General features: G+C 45.1%; 1 protein-coding gene across 2 annotated transcripts in view; it reads right to left on the bottom strand.

The window, feature by feature from the left end:
• Window positions 1-1,599: 1,599 nt before the first annotated feature.
• Window positions 1,600-21,962, bottom strand: part of RYK (receptor like tyrosine kinase) — a 55,300-nt gene continuing 34,937 nt past the window's right edge. For both annotated transcript variants that reach the window (XM_051625948.1, XM_051625949.1), the window contains exons 10-15: window positions 14,216-14,285; window positions 12,070-12,202; window positions 10,400-10,509; window positions 8,386-8,545; window positions 4,071-4,207; window positions 1,600-2,686 (exon numbers count right to left, since the gene is read on the bottom strand). In XM_051625948.1, coding sequence (XP_051481908.1) covers window positions 2,575-2,686; window positions 4,071-4,207; window positions 8,386-8,545; window positions 10,400-10,509; window positions 12,070-12,202; window positions 14,216-14,285 — 722 coding nt within the window. In that variant the 3' untranslated portion in view covers window positions 1,600-2,574. The remainder of the gene's footprint in view (window positions 2,687-4,070; window positions 4,208-8,385; window positions 8,546-10,399; window positions 10,510-12,069; window positions 12,203-14,215; window positions 14,286-21,962) is intronic.

Raw genomic sequence — 21,962 nt, 5'->3', positions numbered from 1 at the left:
TGGAGCCCCCAAAAGAAGGAGGACATAAAGCTCCTGGAGAGAGACCAGAGGAGCCACAGAGATGATCCAAGGGCTGGAGCAGCTCTGCTCTGGAGCCAGGCTGGGAGAGCTGGGGTGTTCAGCCTGGAGAAGAGAAGGCTCCAGGGAGACCTTAGAGCACCTTCCAGTGCCTGAAGGGGCTCCAGGAAAGCTGGGGAGGGGCTTGGGACAAGGGCAGGGAGGGAGAGGACAAGGGGGGATGGAGGAAAACTGGGAGAGGGAGATTGAGGTGAGACATGAGGAGGAAATTCTGGAGTGTGAGGGTGGTGAGAGCCTGGCCCAGGTTGCCCAGGAAAGCTGTGGCTGCCCCATCCCTGGCAGTGTTGAAGGGCAGGTTGGATGGGGCTTGGAGCAGCCTGGGCTGCTGGGAGGTGTCCCTGCCCATGCAGGGGGTTGGATCTGGATGATCTTGAAGCTCCCTTCCAACCCAAACCAGTCTGTGATCTCATGACTTTCACCCTGGGCTGATTCCCAATCTTAAGTCAATCTTACAGCCGTGACCTCTGTAGATGCCACCACAACACAGATGTGGATAGCAGTAACACTGCCCCTGGTAGCTTTCGAAACCCAGTCCTTGTAAACAAGGAGTGACACTGTGTGGCTTTTCTGGGTCAGAAAAGGAAGAGTCCACAGCAGCCCACAGAACCAAAGCCCTTCTGCCACCCCCAACTCCATGACTCCAACTGAACGAAACCAGTTCCAGCTCATTCAAACAACATAACATGCCCAAACTTGGCCTGTACTGAAGCCAGCAGGAACATTTTCTTCTAGGATAAAGAGAGGCTGAGTTCACTAGCCACAGGTAAGTAACACCAGAATACAGCTGAAAAAGCTTCTGCATGTTGAGGGACACTCCACTTCAGGTCAGCAATGCAAGACTGAACCATGTTCTGCCTCACATGCTACTAATTGGAAAGGGTTAATTTTCTTCAGCAAGGTGCAGAACTCTGGAAAGAACAAAAAGCTGCAGGTCTGCATGACACAGCCAAAGCCAGCTGCTCCTACTTGCAGAGCAGAGGCTCCTCAAATGCTAGGATCCCTAGGGAGCCTGTCAGGACAATGCTCCCAACCAGGCAGTTGCACAAGGTCTCCAGGCTATGGGTGCTTCACTCTGCAGATGGTGTGAGACAAAATTCTTCATGTGTCACCCTGTGCTGCAACCCTCCTCCTGTGCCACCACACAGAGGATACAACCAAAGGGCACCTGGAGAACTGGGAATTATTCTACAGGTAGCTTTCTAATGTACAGAATATGGGAGTTCCTGAGGCTGGATCAATGGATCACCACACGTTGTCCTGACATACCTCGTTCAGTCCTCTCAAGCAATGCTCATCCCAAAATCATGTGGGTTGGAATGGGTGTTTGGGTTAAAGAAGGAAGCAGGACAGCACATTCAGTCTCAGGGACTAGTTCTGCAGGGCAGGAGGCAGGCAACCCCCCCTCTGTACCAACTCCATCCCAACAACCACCACCAACCTGCAGGTTCAAGACACAGGGCAAGGTGAGGGACACAAGCTTTCACGTTAGATGTAATAGAAAAACATTCTTTACTCTGCAAGTGTCTTTACAAATATATATTTATATATTTAAGCCCATTTCAGGCCAATAAAAGCCCATAAAAAAAAACAACAACCAGTACCTTTTGGAACAAGAGAAACTGCAATCCAGAAGTCTGAGGTGAAAGACTCCCAACACAAGGGCTGCTTTGGCACTTCTCTGAAGGCCTCTATTTAGCACTTAAAACCACCTTAAACAAAAAAAATCACATCAGCATTTTATCTGCAAAGAGGGGCAGCATTTTTGACCCCACCTTTACCCCTCTCTGTATGAGGTAAACTGGAATCTCTTTCACACAATCACTTGCTGCTTTAGAAAGGGGAGATTGCATCCTGAAGACCAGCTTTTTCCAATCAAATGTTTGTGAACGGGTTAAAGAAACAAACAAAAGGTGAAGATGCTGCTTGTGGATCCAACCACAACGTGCTGTTGTCTCAAAATAGAAGAAGTTGATACTAAAAAAAAGCTATTCCAGATACATACAAGTACAAACACTAGAGCTGGTCAGAAAGATTCAGTTTCAACATCTTTAAACAGCAGAGAAACTTTTCCTGCGGTGTGACTTCTGCTTTCATTTCCCTGTCCTCACTTTTCTACCAGTTCCATACACCCTTCAAAAAAAAAAAAAAAATAAAAATCAAACCACTTGTCTTGTTGTAAGAGTGCAAAGTCCATCCCAAACTCGTGTTCTCAGTTCACTAGCACTACACTTTAAAAAAAATCCTGATGGCAAAGAAAAAGGTCTCGATTGAACTTAGCAAAAGTGATATCTAGAAAATATTCAACATCAAGAGGTCTTACAAAAAAAAAAACAACTTCAGACTACTAAAGCATTCTAAGGCACAGTGTTTTGGAAGAAGTGCTTTCTCCCTTTGGTGTTGCTTTATACACATCAGGTGTGTGAGTCCCCAGTGATGCATGGAGCTGCAGGTGGATGATGTGTCTTCTCCCAGTCAGTCGAATCTTCCTCGGCAGTTTCAGACGTAGGCTCCCAGAGCTGCATGGAATTCAGTTAGACATTGCACCAGCTGCTGAAACTTGGGTCTTTCTTCAGGATCTAGGGCCCAACAGCAGGCCATCACAGCAAACCTGCAGGACAAAGACAAATGGATGGGTTGAGGATGGAAGCCAGGTGATCACCACCCCTGCCTGCCAATGAAAACCAGCACTTGCCGCTGGAGAACCTGAACGGAGGGAGAAAAGGAACCCTGGGATCTTCTGTGTGTCAGGCACTGGAACAGGCTACCCAGAGAAGTGGTGGAGTCACCATCCCTGGATGTGTTTAGAAGTTGTGTAGAGGTGGTGCTAAGGGACATGGTTTAGCAGGGGTAGAGTTGGGTTAACAGTTGGATTGGATGATCTTAAAGGTCTTTTCCAACCGAAGTGATTTGATGATTCTGACACGTGATGCTGAACAACCACCAGCAGAAGACAAGACACCTGGAATGATCAATAAATATTCTGTGGCTGGAAGCTCTGGTTTGATTTAGGATACGAGTCAGATGCAATCCAGGATGAAGCAATATGTAGTTCATTGGAAATTACTCAATTATGAGAAAAGCACAGTCCTGGGGCAGGTTTACGGGAAGAAGAGTCAGAAGAACCTGTGAGGCAGAAGGTGGTGCCTGTGCCTTCTTCTGTCCCCTGAGGACATGAATAAACACCCCAAGAGCTGCCATTTAACTCCACCACACGTGGTACTTCTCCACAGTCCTGCTGAGAGGACAGACCTTCCCCCTCCCTAAAAAAATTAGTGGCTTCCTACACAGCAGCCCCACAAATACTCCTCTTCAGCCTGGAGGAGAGAAGGCTCCAGGGAGACCTGAGAGCACCTTCCAGTGCCTGAAGGGGCTCCAGGAAAGCTGGGGAGGGACTTGGGACAAGGGCAGGGAGGGAGAGGACAAGGGGGGATGGATGAAAACTGGAAAAGGGAGATTGAGGTGAGACATGAGGAGGGAATTCTGGAGTGTGATGATGCTGAAGGGGCTAGAGCATCTGCCTGTGAGGAAAGGCTGGGAGAGCTGGGGCTGCTCAGCTGGAGAAAAGGAGGCTGAGGGGGGATCTGACCAGTGCTGATCAATATCTACAGGGGGTGGCAGGAGGATGGGCCAGACTCTGCTCAGGGGTGCCCAGGGACAGGACAAGGGGCAATGGGCACAAACTGGAGCTCAGGAGGGTCAAGTTCAACATGAGGAAAAGCTTCTTGACTGTGAGGGTGACAGAGCCCTGGGACAGGCTGCCCAGGGAGGCTGTGGAGTCTCCATCCCTGGAGACATTCCAACCCCACCTGGATGTGTTCCTGTGGGATCTGCTCTAGGGGATCCTGCTCTGGCAGGGGGGTTGGACTGGGTGATCTCCAGAGGTCCCTTCTAACCCTGATGACTCCATGACTATGACCCTCGGGTGGCTCTTCCCCTGCTGAGGCTGGCTACAAAGCAGACATCAGAGGCCCTCTCCAGCACCAGACACTCACAGTTCATCAGGGCAGTTGATGGGCTGAGCTATTCGATAGCCATCCTTCAGGTAAGCAGCCATCTCAAAGGGGTCAATGTCCACATATGGAGTCTGTCCCAAAGTCATCAGCTCCCACAGCGTGACTCCGAAGGCCCACTGGAAGGAAAGCATGCAGAGCATTAACACAGCAATGCTGAATTTTGAGGGCTTCTCCAGAACTTCCACCAAATCAGCCATGAGTTGGACTACACAGAGAAAGCTCCACATACATTTTCTCTCTCTCTCTCTCTCTCTATCTCTCTCCAAGTTCAACACAACATTTCACCTTGAGCAGAGACAACGAAGAATCACACAACACGTGTCAAGAACTACAATGAAAACCTTGAATGCCTTAACACTGAAGTGCTAAAAATTAGGGATTGACTGCATTTTTTTTTGCAGCACAACATGTCAAACCACTCAGCAAATCTAAGGAACACTGAACACTCAACTCACTGGCTTGCAAAAAACCTCAACCATTTTATATCACATTTGACCTCGTCAAAACTCGACACCGAATTCCTCACAAAAAGATCAATGAAATGCAAAGGTTCAGACTGAAACCACTGGGTTTTTTTTTTTTAAATCTAAGTGTATTTTGAACACACACTCAGAAGCAGGACTCAGGAGACAAAGAAAGGATTTCATGTAAGTAAACCTGACAGCTGGATCAGCATTCAACACCTCATCCAGCCAACAGTAATTGCCAAAAAGGAGCTTAAGGTGATGAAAAAAAAAAATACCAATCTATCAACTCATGTGCAAGCACAAGTGAAATGATTTACAAGCTGGTTCAGGAGGCCCAAGAGACAAACACAGATGGTGCTGATACTGATGATTCACTGCTGGAGCTACAAATCCTGCAAACACCATGATCTATGAAAGGAGCAAAATTCTGCAAGGCTCCAAAAATCCTTGGTTTTCATCAAAAGAAACCTCGAGCAAAGCCTTAAGGAAGGGATGCTGGTAGTGGGTACTTTTGGGAAGTGAAGGGCTGGAGAATGGCAGGGGCATGGATAGGGCCCTGCTCTGCACGTCCATCCATTAGCTGGGTGGGAAGGCAGGGGAAGGGCATCTTCAACATGGGTCAGCAATGTGAACTTGCAGCCCAGAAACCCTGCCCTGGGCTGTGTCACCAGCAGCGTGACCAGCAGGGCCAGGGAGGGGATTGTCCCCTCTGCTCTGCTCTGCTGAGACCCTACCTGGAGACTTGTGTCCAGCTCTGGAGCCCCTAACATAAGAAGGACATGGAGAGGATCCAAGGGCTGGAGCAGCTCTGCTCTGGAGCCAGGCTGGGAGAGTTGGGGTGTTCAGCCTGGAGAAGAGAAGGCTCCAGGGAGACCTGAGAGCACCTTCCAGTGCCTGAAGGGGCTCCAGGAAAGCTGGGGAGGGGCTTGGGACAAGGGCAGGGAGGGAGAGGACAAGGGGGGATGCATGGAAACTGGAAGAGGGAGATTGAGGTGAGACATGAGGAGGGAATTCTGGAGTGTGAGGGTGGGGAGAGCCTGGCCCAGGTTGCCCAGGGAATCTGTGGCTGCCCCATCCCTGGCAGTGTTGAAGGGCAGGTTGGATGGGGCTTGGAGCAGCCTGGGCTGGTGGGAGGTGTCCCTGCCCATGCAGGGGGTTGGAGCTGGATGATCTTGAAGGTCCCTCCCAACAGAAACCCTTCTGTAATTCTCTATTTTTATTTGTAGTTAAGAAAAATGTCAGGGGACAAGTGGTGCACCTAGAACACGAGAATGAAGGACGACTGAAGCAAAACCCCTTTGAGAATATCACTATTCCTAATTCCATAAAGTACCTGCACTAGAAATGGCATAAAGTGATGCAGAACTTCATGTTCAGCAGAGGGAAAACACAAAGAATTAAAATTCAACAGGAATCATGTTTTGTTTTGCTATGCTTTGGCTGACTGACAGAACTGCTGGCAGAGGAAGAACACATTAGGAATGTTTCAAGCCAGGAAAACCATTTTGAGGAAATGCATCCAAATGCAAGCCTGGAACACATGCCAATCACATCTTGAACAGGCACCACCTAAATTGTTTGTAGCAGCTTTCATCACTAATTACAAGTTACATGCAATTGATAACTGGATTTGGTCCTAGCAAGCAGAGAAAAACATATCACACCCTTTTTGTCAAAAGTGCCCAGGTATATCTAAAGAGAATATGTAGGGCAGGTAGTATTTTCTACACCCTAAAACAATGTCTATTTTTGTCCACCACAGAACTCAGCTACATTATGAGAAGTTGAGAACTATGTATGAGAAGCTGAGCTGCATTTATCCCTGCATAATGCAAAAAGGAGTTGTGCCCAGTGTGGGTGACACAGTAAATTGAACACTGGAGGTTTCTGGACTAGTCGTGGTGCTCAGGTGCCTTCATCCCAGTAACATCCTGTATTTCCCTTCCACTGATCCATATGGTTTCATTCCCAAGTCCAGCTTTCACAAACAGTGAATGCTTTCATGTTCCAGATTTTAGAAGAGAAAGGAATCAACCTTAAATAGATCTCATTCAGTATTATAAAAATGTGCTTTTACAGACAACTTCTATTTCCTGTTCTGTCTTCCAAGTTTGGTAGGACATAAAACCCCACACATTTTCCAGTGAGGACAGAAGTACTTTTGGATCAGAGCTGACTCCTTCCCTCTGGATATTTTTTTTAAATGTGGCTTGAGCACGAGTACAAAGCATGGCAATGAGGGGAACAAAAGCCAACCAGAACCTTTCAGAAGTTCTTCAAATGAGCCCATTTGAAGATGCAGGTTACCAGCTCTGGTTAGAGCCATGTTAAGGAAAGTACCATTACCAAAGGAAATACCCCCTTAGCATAAGGGCAAGTGGTTTACCATTAATTAGCACTCTAATTACCACAGGTTGATCTTCAAGGACCCTGTAGGCACAAGAGCAGTCCATTCAGGGGTGCAGGAAGCTGAGCAAGCTTGGTAGAAGGCCACCACGGATGCACTGGCTAAGCTGAGACATGAAGGAAGGCAAGAGAGGGTGGAAGCAGGAGGAGGCTACTTGAGGAATACAGGGGGAATGCAGGAAGGGGGGAAAGTTTGGAAAACCAAAAAATGCCCCTAGAGGAAAACTTAGGCTGCACTGAAGCCAAGTGTGTACACACTAGACCATGCACCAGAAAGGAGGCACCCGAGGGTGCCCGGGCAGCAGGCTGAAGTCAAAGCTGCTCTCATCATCTTTGAAAGGCCACTGCAACTGGGGGAGATTCCTGACAACTGGAATAAAGGCACCCTCTTGGAGAAGAACCAAGGAACTATGGGCCAGGTAGTCTTAAAATCAGCTCCTACTAATGCTGGGGAGCAGGTGATCCTGCAAGTCCCTTCCATGCATCCAAAGCATCGAGGTGTCTGGGAAGGAGCAGCATGTGTGGAGGACAAACTGTGCCTGACTAATGTGGCCAGTTCTTTGCTGAGAAGACAGTGCTAGTGGACACAGGGTGAGCCATGTGTTCACCCTGACTTCCTTGAGGCCTTTGACACCATCTTTTATGGCATCCAAATTAGTAAGATGTTGACATTCAAGTGCTAGACTCCAACTGCTGTGACTAGCATTATTAGTTCAACCAGCAGCTGGTTACCAGTGGCACCACTCAGGAACCAGGACTGTGATCTCGAGTAACAAGCTGCACTCTCAGGAGGTTTGTGGATGACATCAGTCTGGGAAGAGAGGCTGACAGGCTGGAGGACAGGGTTCTGCAGGAGGACCTCAACGAGCTGGAGAAATGGACTGACAGGACCCTCAAAGTTGCCAGCAAATGCAAAGTCACACATCTGGAAGGGCACAGCTCCACACTCCAAGACTGGCTGTCTGGAAAGTGGCTTTGCAGAAAAGGACCTGGGGGTCCTGGGGAGCACCTTGAACAGGTCAGAGAGATGCCCTTGAAGCTAAAAAGCCAGGTGGTTTCTGGGCTGAGTCAGCATGAGTGCAGCCAGCAGGCCAAGGGGAGCAATTCTTCCCCTCTTTTCCCTGTGAGACTGCAAGGCTGCTGGGGGCTCTGGGCCACATCAGACAAGTCCCAACACAGACTGCTCACTGAGCCTCACTGCTTTTTCTCCTAATGCTGCCAAGGAGAAGTGTGCAATGGACACTTCTGCCCTGCCAGAAGGGCCTGCTTGGCCTCTGAACTACCTGCCCCAAGCAGCAAGTGCAGGAAGCAAGTGGAGAGGTGCTGCTCTGCCTCCTGTGGCTGAGAAAAAGGGAGGAAACGTCAACAAAACACATTTACAAAACGTTAAGGGAGGTGGAGGGGGGAAATAACCAACTTACCACATCACTAGCACTGGAAAACTCATTGTTAACCAGGCTTTCAAGAGCCATCCATCGAACTGGTCTGTTCTCATTGTCTCCCAGGCAGTGGTAGTCCATAGGGAATAGGTCTCTGGACAGGGCATTGTCTGTAATCTTAACCTGAAGTGCATCATCAATGCTGATTTAAAAGAACAGAAGCATTTAGCAAACTTGGCATTATTGTTTGAGTGAAAATCTTCATGCTCAGCCCTCCGTTTTAGCCTGGGGATTTAATCGGGGAGCACTAATTGCACAATCACCATTTCAAAGGGCTGGCATGCCTCTAGAGCAAGACATGCTCATTCTGTCACTAGCAAGCATTGGCAAAGAATGTTATTTATTCTGTGTGAAGAGATAAGCACTAGAATACTCAGCAGCCTTAGATTAAATAGAATCAAACATGTACAAGTGCAAAAAAAAAATACAATGAAAGCAAACAACTCCCTGAAAATCACCCCTGCTCCCTAGGAGAGCAGCTGTCAGATCAATTAAATACATTTTTAGTACCCTCTGTAGCAACAATGAGGGCAAGATTTAAGCAAAAGAAGATCTAGTAATGCCTTTTTAAAGCAACCATGATTATCTGTGGCCTAAAAGCTTGCCTCTCTCTAATCAAGCAATCTTTTAAGATGTTTATTCCCCTCATCAAGAGAGATTAAATTCTGATTTTTGTCAGAAATAGGATACTGGCTAAGGGAAACTTCATCAACAAAAAATGACTCAAAAAAGCACATGGAGCTTACTGATTTAACCCCCCCCCCCCCCCCCCCCCCCCGTGTGGCATGTTAATTCACATTCTTTTGAACTTAAAAGAAAGTGTGTCATGAAGTTCAGTGTTCTCATGAACAGCTGATACCAGAATATGGGTAAGATGTTGGATTTGGGTGGTGAAAATAGAGAAACAATTTTGGGTGAGGGGGGTTCTAATAAAATGGTCTTTGCTGTCGTCTCATCTCATCAATTATTTCTTCATTTTGATATGAAAAAGTGAACAGAAATGCTCAGTTTCTGTGTTTTCTGCTTCACTCTCTCAAGCACCTTCTTATCTGTCCCCTTTGGATGCACTTTCATGTCAGTTCACTGCTCTTGAAATGCACAGACAAGAAATGTCCAGAGCTAATCCCTCCTAGGAGTTCAGGGAAATTCCTAGAAGCCCCGTCTATAAACAAACACAATACAAAGGCTAATTTTCCAGTGACTAGAGAGCTCTGACTTGTATAATCCTTATGTCCACTCTAACTGCATCCAACTGTGCCAGGGTCAGATGGAGACCAAAAGTATTTCTCCCCCTGAACAAGCCTGCCAAGACCACTGTGATCCTGGCTCCCTTCCCAAAAGTAGGCAGAGAAGTCTCATACACTTCTTAGCACCTCCTCCCAGCCTTTCACCACACAGGAACAGACCTGGGGAACAAAGAGGTGGCAGATGAACCAAGTCCTTCATGGGATCCTGGATACTGGCACCTCTTTTGACTCTAGGTTAGCCCAGGATTTCTTGTACTGCAGCACTAGATGCTCAGCTCCTGCCTGCATCCCTCACAGTGCCAAGGTGCACCAGGAATTGATTTTTATTGCCCCTTTGCACAGCAAGGGCACCAGGTAATTAATTCACTGCACAGAAATGAGAGGTTGTCACGAGGTAACTTTCCTGGAGCACCATCTTGTGATCTTTGGCTCCTGTGGTACCATTTCTTCCTTATTAGTGAGAGGACAAGGGGGAATGGATGAAAACTGGAAGAGGGGAGATTGAGGTGAGACATGAGGAGGGAATTCTGGAGTGTGAGGGTGGTGAGAGCCTGGCCCAGGTTGCCCAGGGAAGCTGTGGCTGCCCCATCCCTGGCAGTGTTGAAGGGCAGGTTGGATGGGGCTTGGAGCAGCCTGGGCTGGTGGGAGGTGTCCCTGCCCATGCAGGGGGTTGGATCTGGGTGATCATTAAGCTCCCTTCCAACCCAAACCAGGCTGTGATTCTATGACTCTACCCCACTGATACTCACACACAGTTTCTAGCAGCCAGGTCTTTGTGAATGACCTCCCTTCTGGCCAAATAACTCATTCCACAGGCAATCTGAATGGCCATATGTACAAGATCCTGCTGGGAAATTGCCTGCAAGAACACAGAGGAGCAGCAATTACAAAACTCCAAGCCCCATGCCTGGAAGGTTAGGAGTTCTGTTGCATTCCAGTGCCCCCACCCTTCCCCTTTAGTGGCTGATCCTTGTTAGTAGCACATTGCAGACACCACCTCCTGTTGAAAGACTTACACAGACTCGTGATGTTAATTTTTAATTAACTATTTTCTTTTATGACATCCCAGGGGCAAAAGTTTCCAGTTTGCAACTGCCTCACTGCTGCACAGCTTTGTCTTTGATTAGTGGTGAACACAGGCCAAAAAAACTGGTCAGTTTTACCCTTCTTACCACACTTTTTCACTTGGTTTCTTTGGAGAGCAACTAATTTTCATACACAACAGTCCAAGTTCTTGCTTGTATCTGTTGTTGAAAACTGGTATCAAAAGCTGTTGTTTCATCTACTTCTACATCTTCACAGTCCTATATAAATTAAAGCCTGGCACCAGATTTCTACCTTGGGTTCCCCTTCTTTTATTTCTAGTGTTTCAGAAAATTCAGTGCACAGGTGCAACAATGAAGTTGGAAGATTGGGGTTGTAACAAAACAAATACTGAATTAAACCCATAATAAACTGGCTTTTTCATTAATAGGTTGTTATTAAGAGTAATAGCCACGTGTTATTTCAGGAAACTCAATGAGTTTGCTTTAGGTATTGGAAGAAAAGTTCCATCTTAAAATCAGGATCTAGGACAGCAAATGTCCCATTTTTTGGTAGTTAAGTATCTAGTTGCTAAGAGACAACTGATGTTTGACATAATACAGATTGCAAGTATAATTTCTGCAAAAGGAAATTAGCTGCATCATTGTAGTACTCAGATTAAGAAGCAAAAGAAGCCAAATCAAAGTTGAAGGATCCCAGTGGCTTATCACAAGTTGCAAATTAACAGGAAACAGGTTTCATTGTGTGCTTGATTTAGTCTGCAGACAGAAGCCAAACCAAGCTGACAAGGTAATCCTAACAAGAGGGGTAGTTTTAATACAGATACACACCCCACCTTTGAACACTCAGATTTCAAAAAATACAAAAAGAGATGTTCTCATCTAAGAATATTCTCACTTCTCATGAAATATGTGACAGGTTCCAATCAAACACAGTAAGGTTATGAATGCTAAAGAGCACCCACAGCAGTAAAAATAGCAGCTTGTTGCTTCCTTCAGTACCTAAAGTTAAATAAATCCAGTTACTTAACAGCAAATCTAGAGTTCTTCTTAACTTCTAACTTAAACCCACAATCACACAGCATTTTTTCTCATTTTTTAAATTATTTTTTGAAAAGATGAAAGGATACACCAGCTACCATCCTCATCAGAGTTCAAAGCTCAGTTTCTTGGTCCCTGAATGTCTGTGATAACACAGCCAAGAATGTTTTCCTTGCATGAATCAAGCCAAACACTTGCCAGGGAACCTGCCTGCCAATTCTCACTGTCACAACACAACAGGTGAGTATCACAAGGATTTCTTTTAAGGCACATGACACAGATGACAAAGCAAGTCTGAGCTGAATGGGCAAGAAGCCATAGATTTCAGAGTGTACCTGAGGATTGTTGGCCTCTACCAGCTTGCACTGTCTCAAGAACAGTTTGAGGTTGCCCCAGTTCATGTATGGCAGCAGCACCATTGGTTTCTCTCCCTCCTCTATACAGACATGAGTGATAGGCAGCAGATTCCTGGAAGACAGGGAGAGAAATTCCTCATTTTATGAAACTGGGATTGGGTAAAAACCTTCTTGATGCCTAAACACAGTAAGTGGAACTAACTCCACACTGAAGAAAAGCATTTCATCTTGCATTATGGATTGCAAAGCACGAGGTCTCCAAATAACTGAAGCCCCAGACATATATTTTTAAAGAAAAACAAAACAAAACAAAAAACATATATATTTGAGTACCTCCCCAATAGGAAGAACCTTCAAAATGTTTTCAATTGGTCCAAGAGAGATGAAATACATTTTTGTGAAGATGGGTTATCATTGAAGAAATGATACCATCCTCAATTTGGAAATGTAACATTTTAACTGCAACTATAGATATAAAATATGCAGCTCTACTTCAGTGGTTAAAAAAGGCAGAACATCATTCAATCCACTTCAGAATGACAGAACAGGAAATGTTAAGTTTCCAATCAGCTAAACATTAAATTGCTCTCTAAATGCAGAAGGATCTCAGGAGCTTTATCACAGATGTTTTACAATCAATGAGGTTGGAAAAAGACCTTTAAGGTCACCAAGTCTAACTGTAAACCTAACCCTGCCAAGTCCACCACTAACCCACTTTAAAGGACCCTTCCAATCCCCCTGATGGCTCAAGTAAGCCCCATCCTGCACTGTTTCTACTCATCTTTAAAGTCCCTTCCAGTCTCAACCATTCTATGATCTTTCAACAAATACATCTGTAGAAACTTGAAAAAAACTGCATATAGTTCCAATTTTCCATGAAAGCTTTTTTTTTTAAACTGTTGTACCTTCTATTGAAAATGGCTGAGTATGTCACCATTGAGTTTATACTGAATTTTACAAGGAACTTTGAAAGAGTCTGAGAGTCAAATGTCACAGCCATGAGCTCTACATACCCACGTAGCTCTGCCTTCAACCAAAATCAAGGTCCCAGCTTTATATGGAAAGAAAGCTTTTTGATTATTTAAAGAGTTTGACTAGTCAGAGGGTGGGTAACAGCTGATTCTGAATGAGGAGAGGGGCTTTGTTTCATTTTGTTCCAATTTTAAGTATGTCTCTCCAAGAACCTGCTGCTCCTCTTAATCATCCTGTATTTTAAGCAAGGTCTTAAGTAGAGTCATTCTTAGAAAAGCAGCTTTTAAAATCAATGTAGAACTAATCATTCTGCTTGAACTAATCTCATTCCCTTCACATTACTAGGAAAATGATCAATTACCAATCTAGGGACTTAACTCTGGCCAGTACTGAAGATCTTTTAAGGGCAAAATCAGCCTTTAATGTGAGCTGCAAAACTGCCACCAACTCCAAATGTTTGGGGCACATCATTTAACAACTTCAGCCACCATTCCAGAAGATCACACCAGAAATTCTCCAGGGATAAATCCCACTGGAGGTGTTCTGATGCCACAGAAGGACAACAGGTGTGCAAGGCTGTTAAAAAAACACTTCCTCATCTCCACATGGCAGGGCAGCTCATCACAGCACTTTTCTGTGCCACGTAGAAAATGATGAATGATAAGGAGCAGACTAGTAATTAGCTAAACTGATAATCAACCTGCACTTATACTTAACTCTCATCATCACTAAGATCCCACCACGTTCATCAACTTGCCTGTGCAAAAGCCAGCAGAAACCAGCACATACAATATGTAAATATAATCAATATTACTGAAAAATAAATGTATAAAAAGAGTATCTGCCCATACTTCACTGCAAGGCTTGGAACACCAAAGCAAAGACTATCCCCACCTTCCCACACACTGCTGCTGTTTGATTTTACTGACTGTGCAGCTGGAAAAATCTTGTTAAGCACCCTTTGCATATCTAGAATTTCTTTTTTAGAGGGACACAAAAATAGCTGCAGCTCTTTATGGAGTAAAAGAATTTCAGTGCAGAAAATGTTGCTGAGTTCTGAAAAAAATCCTTTCCCTCCCCCTAGGGAGCTTTAAGCACAAGAGTTTTCAGTTCACACAGATCCAGCTTTGTTTACCAACCCTGCTTAGCTTACCTGTGATGAAGCCCTCTGAGTTTACAGCTTTCAGTCAGCATCATTGTCACCTGCACCTCTGAGGCTTGATCTAATAAAAAGAAAAGAAAATGCAACATAAAGGAACCACAGCTATAACTTTGGAAACAAATCAACATGTAATTAAGATTTGGTCCAGGTCTGCAAGTCAGCTGAGGTCATTTGAACACAAACAGAACTTGCTTGCCAGCTTTTTAAAAATGGAATTTCAAAGCCCCCAGTGAGCAAGCCAAGTTCTAGGGCACATTTCTGCTTCAACAAATGGGGTGAAGCCAAAAAAGGAAATAAACCACACTCCAGGTGCTGACAGACTGTACTTCTGCCACTTCCTGACAGCTTCTGGGCAGGCATGAAGTGCCTGCACTAGGCAGCATGGATCAATCCTGCACACGGGGTTGGTGGTGCTGGGAGAAGAGGAGCATGCCTGAGTTTCCCAGAAGCATGGATGTGATCAGAAGCCTCTGGTTTGCTGCTGGATCACCAGTGTGGGCTGCTGCAGATCACTGCCACACTGAGAGAAATCATTTCTTGTAGATTTACTTACTCACTTGCTCTCTACTTGAAACACTTGACTCTTGGTAACCCTAGAAATACTTCCTGTCCTCTTCTCACCTTTAAAACAAAAGCCACTGCTGCCAGCTAAAATTCAAGCATCTGTGATAATTCCAGTAAACAGCAGTGATCAGAACCAGGCAGAAGCAGCAAGTGTTGCTGGAACTCCCTTCCCCACAAACAATTCTGTGTTGCATCCCCCCTCCAACTCTGGTGGCAAGAAGCAACAGGGAAGCTAAACATGATGCCAGTCAGCTCTCAAAATCTCACACTACTCATACCTGGGGGCATTTTCTGTCCCCCCTTCATGCCAAAACTAGACCTGGTGTGTCTAGGCAGCAAGCTGGCACAGGAGAGAGCCCAGTCTTCCTTGCTTCATTAGAATGAATTTACATATCACTGATGAGTCAAACCAACATTTTACTGCCCTGGGAGGAAGAAAAGGAGAGGGAATGAAGAACTCATTTGCTCTTTTTCCCTTCTTCATGATCTTGCCCTCCTCCCCATGGCAGCTCTGACACCCTTTCCTACTTGCACTTGAACCCTGCAAAAGAGACCATGACTTTTGACTTGAGTTAGAGCAATGAGCACAAGGCAGGAAAAGAAAGCAGAAAGCCCAGAGGGAGAGCAGGGCCTCCTCCTCACAGACATGGCAAGCTAACAGACAGGCTTTAATTCAAACACAAATTGGCATTTAGCTTTTCAGATTTGCTGGAAGTGGAGACAGCTTCAGGCACGACACAGATCCTGCCTAAGGAGGGCTCATTACAAGAGAAATCTTGCAACTCCAGAACCTGTGAGGCACAAAACATCAGCTGGATTGAGAAAGTTCTCCTAAGCCAGGGAAAGGAATGATACCCCAAGGCAAACTACTTCAAAGGCTGCTTTACCACCTCAGCTCCTGAGAGATTAGAAAGGAGACATGCCTTCCCAAAAGCACACAGGCACTAAGAATTGAGAAGCTCAGGAAATGGAGGTTTATCAAGGCAGACACAGGTCCCAGCCAGAGGCTTTGAATCCTGAGCATGCTTGGAAACCCTTCAGGAGCATCCCTGTACAACCTGGAAGGACCAAGACCACCAAAACCCAAACACAGAGCTCTAGAGAAGTCTTACTTAAATGTCTCTAGTTCGAACTCCCAACACAGAGGCTTGAGAAAGAAAAGGTCCTATTTCCTCTGTAGCAATAGCACTCAAATCCATGACAAATCTGATATGCAGGAGGCAAGCATCACAGGTTCATAAGCAGCCAAGAAAAAACAAGGCCACGCATTAAAATGACCACCCAACTGTTAAAAAGGGCAAGAAGCATTAAAAATCAAGGTGTAAAAGCATATTGTAAAGTAGTCAGAGGAACTGCCAGCAGGCTGCTAGTAAACAGCTCCAGGTTTAAATGCATGAACTACTAGAACACCAAGAGCACAACCTCATCATCCCAGCACATCACAAAGGGAGGAAAGAAATGACTAGGCGTGCATTTGAGATGATTAGCTTGCTTATATGCTCTTTGGCCCTGTGCTTGCTTAACTGGTCTGCCTTTAATTATTCCACCGTGCAATCATTCGAAGCTCTAAATCAAGAGCTGATTTCAACCTCGCTTTAAAATCTACAGAACAAGTTGATCTGGTTGGGACAACACACTTGAACATCCCTTCGTGCTATCACGGTAGGAGATGACACTTCTGCTGATGCCTTTCCCTTTCCATCCCATTGGGTGTTCTTTCCTGCAGGTCACTGTGATACCTCATTGTTTCAGCTCAGAGGCCCCAAGCTGGAGCTGTTGAGCACCCAAAAGGATGATTGACTCCCAGTCAAGTATATAAGGAAATCTACATCTTATCTTGTGAAACAGTCCCAGCATCCGTATTGTGTTTTCTTATCAATATTATTTCCTTGGTTTCTGTCTGTATGGAAAAAATAAAACACCTAACACAACAAATTCAACACACTCAGAACAAACAATAGCAGTACAAGGCTAATGCTCCTCTAGCTTAGACCCGTGCCAATTTAGAAAAAACACACCATTTGATTATCATCATTTTGTACCAGATGTCATTCAAAACAGAATATAAATCACCACTTCTTCGAGTGATTCTAGTCAAAAGGGAGTAAAAAAATTATCAAATTGTGCTACTAACAGTCCCCACTGCAATTAGGCTTCCTTTTAAGGCCACTTTTTCTTTTGGCTACACACCAAAAAATACATGTAAACAAACTCTCAATCCCATTTAGGAGATGATCACCACTTTTGAGCATCCAGTAGATAGGTCTTCATAGATTCTGAAGAAGGTGATTTTGCTAATAAAACATTTTGTTGTAAAGGACCTGGTGAACCTGACCCTCTTGCACTGAAAACCCAGAAAATCCACAGCATTTCTGGCTTTGACATGAGAGATAAGAGCCCCAGAGCAAAACCAGTGGCAGTCATGAGCTGGCAATTCCAGCTCGGTGAGACGTTTTTATGAGGACATGCTAAGGTGAAATCCAGGGATTTCGTTTTCCTGCCTCAGCCAAAGTGTAACCTTGTACCAAACCCACCTACCAAACATCTCAGCATTACATGTAATGTAATTGCATTACAGCAATGTTTGTGCAGCCACACAAAACAAGACCTGGGGCACAATCCTGTCCAACACACCAGGATGCCCCCAGGCATTTTCTGTACCGGATCCATGAAGTCATTTGCTATGAACACAGCCCCACACACAGCTGAAGAGGGAGGAATGGGGGGGAAAAACCTCCCCCAGAGCTAGAAACCTCTTAAATCGAGAGTAGCTACTTAAAGCCATAACAGAGGAGGCCATAGTCTCTCATATATTATTGTGTGTGCCTCAGGGAACACCCCCAAGTTTAAGTGGAACACTCCATGGCAGGGCAAGAGGGGCTTGTTGCACAGCTTCAAAACCCTATAAAAAGCTAAACTTCCCTGAGATTTCAACACTATCTGTGATTAAGAACATGTCAGTGCTCAGAAATTCTTGCAGATGCAGCCTGATGATCATGAGGTGTAGCCAGGTCAGTGCTTCCTAGTCCTGAAAGAGCATCACCTATTTTCAGCAGGGTCTTGAACACCAAGTGCTGAGTGACTGAACAGCAAAGGCTGCAGGTCACATCACTTAAGAGAAACATTTAATACCCAGTAGTAATTCTAGATGTTCAATTAGGACCAAAAAGGTCCAACATTCAGAAGATGCTGAAAAACAAGACTATTTGAGGTAGATGTAAATGAATTCCAGAACTGGGAAGATGCTTTCAAAGCACTAGTTTGACCCTTTCTGTGCCAAGAACCCGGCTGTGAATGCCTACCCTTAGGCACAGAGGAAGAACAAGCCAGGATTTCAAGAAGCTTTGATATGGCTGCAAATTTATCTCATTATATTACGTGCTTTGTATATAGTCAGGTACAATGGGGCTCTTGGCACTACTATTTTTATAGAAAAGGCTAATCTCCCCACACAATTCTGGCAAGTGTGATGTGTGCTGAGGCCCTTCCTGGTTCATGGGGAGAAAGAGCACTTCTTGGAGTTTCACCCACTTCTTCAAGTCCGTCTGCAAAAGTGCCTTGGAAAAGCTTTGTTCATCATCAGTCACATGAGTCACTGTAACACTCACATGAGAAGATCTAGAGAAGCTGGTGATGACACTAATATTGTCCCCAATTTGCTTGCTCCAAGCCCAGGCACACTCATAAGAGCAGCAGAGGTGGTAGCACATCAGAAAAAGAGTCACTCCACACCTCAAAGTACTTATCAGAGATGAAAAGCAGCAATTACCTGGATATTGCAGTGGGTTCTCTGATTAGATGGACAGCTTTCAAGATTAACATTTAGTCAGACCTCCTAGAAGCCCAAAATAGCAAAGCACAGCATTATAGCATCAAGACTTCAAACTGCAGAATGGTTACTGAGGTCTTTCTCTTCAGATGGAAGACAAAGCACAGTCTTAGAAGCTTGTTTCAAAGCCTGCTGTGGCAGTAACACACAGCAGCTTCTTTCAGCCCTCCTGTCAGAAGCAGCTCTGCAAACACTCTAGCTGGGAAGTCTAAGGATAAACACATTTAAAAAGATGTTTTACCTGAAGCTTTTCTCACCCTTGGACCACTTGTAATGTGTTGTGCTCCTGCACCAACTTCCTTCTGTCTCATATTGCAAGCTAATGCTCCCCAACATCAGAAGACTTAGACAAACCATTTGCTTGTCTTAACCTTCTTTTCAAACTCGTGGGCTTTGCCAAATACACCACGACAAAGTCCACAAGGCTCAAGTTATTGAAGGGTGCAAGACATACAGGCAGACCATGGGTTGTGTCTGTAGGAAAGGGGAGGGTGGTTCTGGAACTGCCCTCAGCGTTCAGCTTCAGGTAAGGAATGGTCCTAGTAGCAACACATCCTTTTTAATTACTGCTGCTCCTACAGAACAATTCCTGACGTCAAATTTCTCCCAAGGCAGAATTCAACCCCAAGTTCAAAGAGAACACATGCCTGAGTGCTGCTTTAACCATTCCACACACGTCTTTGGAAGAAACCCAGCCCTCCAAGATGATCTTGAGTTCATGGCTGTTGTACAAGACATTTTTCATGCCCCCAAACTTGCCTTCAGCAGAAGGATGAACTGCTTAAGGAATATGAGTAGCCATGATCCAGTCTGCTTCTTCAGAGGTAGAAAGGGAAGCACATACACAAAAATATTTACACTTTAAAACCTGAAGAGGCCCTAACAGACAGTGACAAGTTCCTGGGGATGCTGATAGCACATCTGCTGGCTTTCTGCCTACCACAGAAGTGAAGCCTGTTTGGCAGCTCCACTGCACGTGCAGAGGGAATGGCTACACTTCCAATCACCAACACCCATGGGAATGGGTGTACTTCCAAGCACCAACACCTATCTGCTACACTTCCAAGCACCAACACCCATGGGAATGGCTACACTTCCAAGCACCAACACCTATCTGCTTTACAAGGCACCCTACAGAACTCAGATCTCCAGTCTGCTAAGACATACCTACAGAAATGACCAACATCAGGAGGTCACAGCACAGGGCACTTACGCTTCATCCTGCTAAAATTTCAATAGAGCAGGATTTCTCCTCCCATCTTATCATCAGGGCTATTTTTATTGAAGCCTTTGCTTCCACAGCACAACCACACAAGTTTATTTTCCAAAGCAAGGCAGTTCACACCTTCAGATCCAAGCCCAATCTGAACAAATTCTTGGAAGTGATTCAACATGACAACACTGCTAGAACGGGGAGTGTGGTTCTGGTTTTCCTACATTACAAATGCACACACAATTTTAAAGCACAAAACAGGACAGAGAGGAGCATGATTTGGGGACAGTGCTCCTTCCTTACATAACAATACTACTAGAATCCAAGGAGCAGCAGCAAACAGCAACAAGTCAAATGCTCTTTGCCCAGTAACCCATTTCATTTCAAATGAAGCTGAAGTGGAGTGAAACTGGGGAAGGGAGACCTGATTGAATGTTTCAAAAATCCAGCAACTGCTGAAGGGCAGCAGCAAACACAACTGAAACACAGGCAGTGACCTGAACTGTATGTAAATGAAAGTGCACTGCAGATCATGTTGGGGTTTTCCCCCTGAAGAAACATACAGCATAACAAATTTTGACATTAATTAGTACCAACCTCTGAGAGCTGCTACTTCATTCTTTTTCATGTACACTGTACTATTGTAGGTCTCCTAGGATATTTTCTTAAATGACAAAACGTAGTGTATTTTTAAGCTGACATTCAGAAATTTGCTACTTTACCCTGTTTTTTTTTAAATTCAAGTATCTTCCTTTATGAAGATGCTTAAGAAATTAGCTCAGACTGGAAGCAGCTTTTTTCTTCTTATTTCTTTGGTGATAAAATTCCTTCTGCAGAAAAAGGGATCCTGTAAAATTTCTTCTACAGAAAAGGGATCCTGTACTCTGACTTTGGGAGGTTAAATACTTTTAAAGACATGAACTTGACCTTATGAGTATTTTTCACAAGGCAATGCTTTTAAGAATGAACTACCCCAAACAGTAAATTAAATGCAATTTAAAAATGGTACCTTGGGATCAACTGTGTATGCTCCAGGTGGCAGCTCACTGTGGATCTACAAGACAGACATGGAGGGGCTGGAGTGTGTCCAGAGAAGGGCAATGGAGCTGGGAAAGGGGCTGGAGCACAAGTGTGAGAAGGAGCAGCTGAGGGAGCTGGGGGTGTCCAGCCTGGAGACAAGGAGGTGAGGGGAGACCTGCTGGCTCTGCAGCTGCCTGAGAGGAGGTTGGAGCCAGGGGAGGGTCAGGCTCTGCTCCCAGGGAACAAGTGGAAACGGCCTCAAGTTGTGCCAGAGGAGGTTTAGATGGAGTATTAGGAGAAAACTTCCCCAAAAGGGCTGTCAGGCCCTGGCCCAGGCTGCCCAGGGCACTGGTAGAGTCCCCATCCCTGGAGGGGTTTCCAAGCCCTGTAGATGTGGTGCTGAGGGACACGGGGCAGTGGTGGCCTTGGCAGGGCTGGGTTTACTGCTGGACTCAATTATAATTTTTTAAAGTATAACACTGGAAGTAGCCAAGAAAGCTGAAAGAGTCCTTTAGTGACCTATGATGACAGGAACAAAAGTCATTTTGTTCAAGCTGGTAAAGTGGTGAAGTCTTAAGGGTTAATCTTCACTCACACTATGACTTTGTTTCCAGTGCTTTTCATGGGTGGCTTGTTTTCAAACACTCCTTTCTTTTTAAGTGGTTAGAAAATTAAATGGAAGCAGTCAGGTTATCTTGAACAGCACAGGTTGTTTTTAACAAAAATGTACCTTGGCCAGAACATACTAAATGAGTCAAGGCTCCACACAACTCAAACTCACTGCGTATGTTCCTGGAATAAGACAATTCCATTTGTTCTGCAAAGAATTTTCTCCTTCACAGGAAAAGAACCATTAAACAATGTGTTCTTTAAATCAAAGGTGAAAACCCTGTGTTTTCTTCCTCTTCTGCTGTAAGATGATCTGGAAGATTCACAAGAAAGTCTATTTCATGCCATATAAAGGCAGAAGAGATCTGTCAGTCACTGGCAAGAGCTGCAATGCCAGCTTTGAGAAACATGCCAACCCAGACACTTCCCAGAGCTGAGGGATTGGAAACTTATCAGGAAGGAGAGTGAAGCATTACAACCTAGTAGAACAATTCTACTGCAGA

Source organism: Apus apus, chromosome 8 (genome assembly GCF_020740795.1).
Source record: "Apus apus isolate bApuApu2 chromosome 8, bApuApu2.pri.cur, whole genome shotgun sequence".
NCBI lineage: Eukaryota > Metazoa > Chordata > Aves > Apodiformes > Apodidae > Apus > Apus apus.
This window is presented reverse-complemented; position numbering and strand designations above follow the sequence as displayed.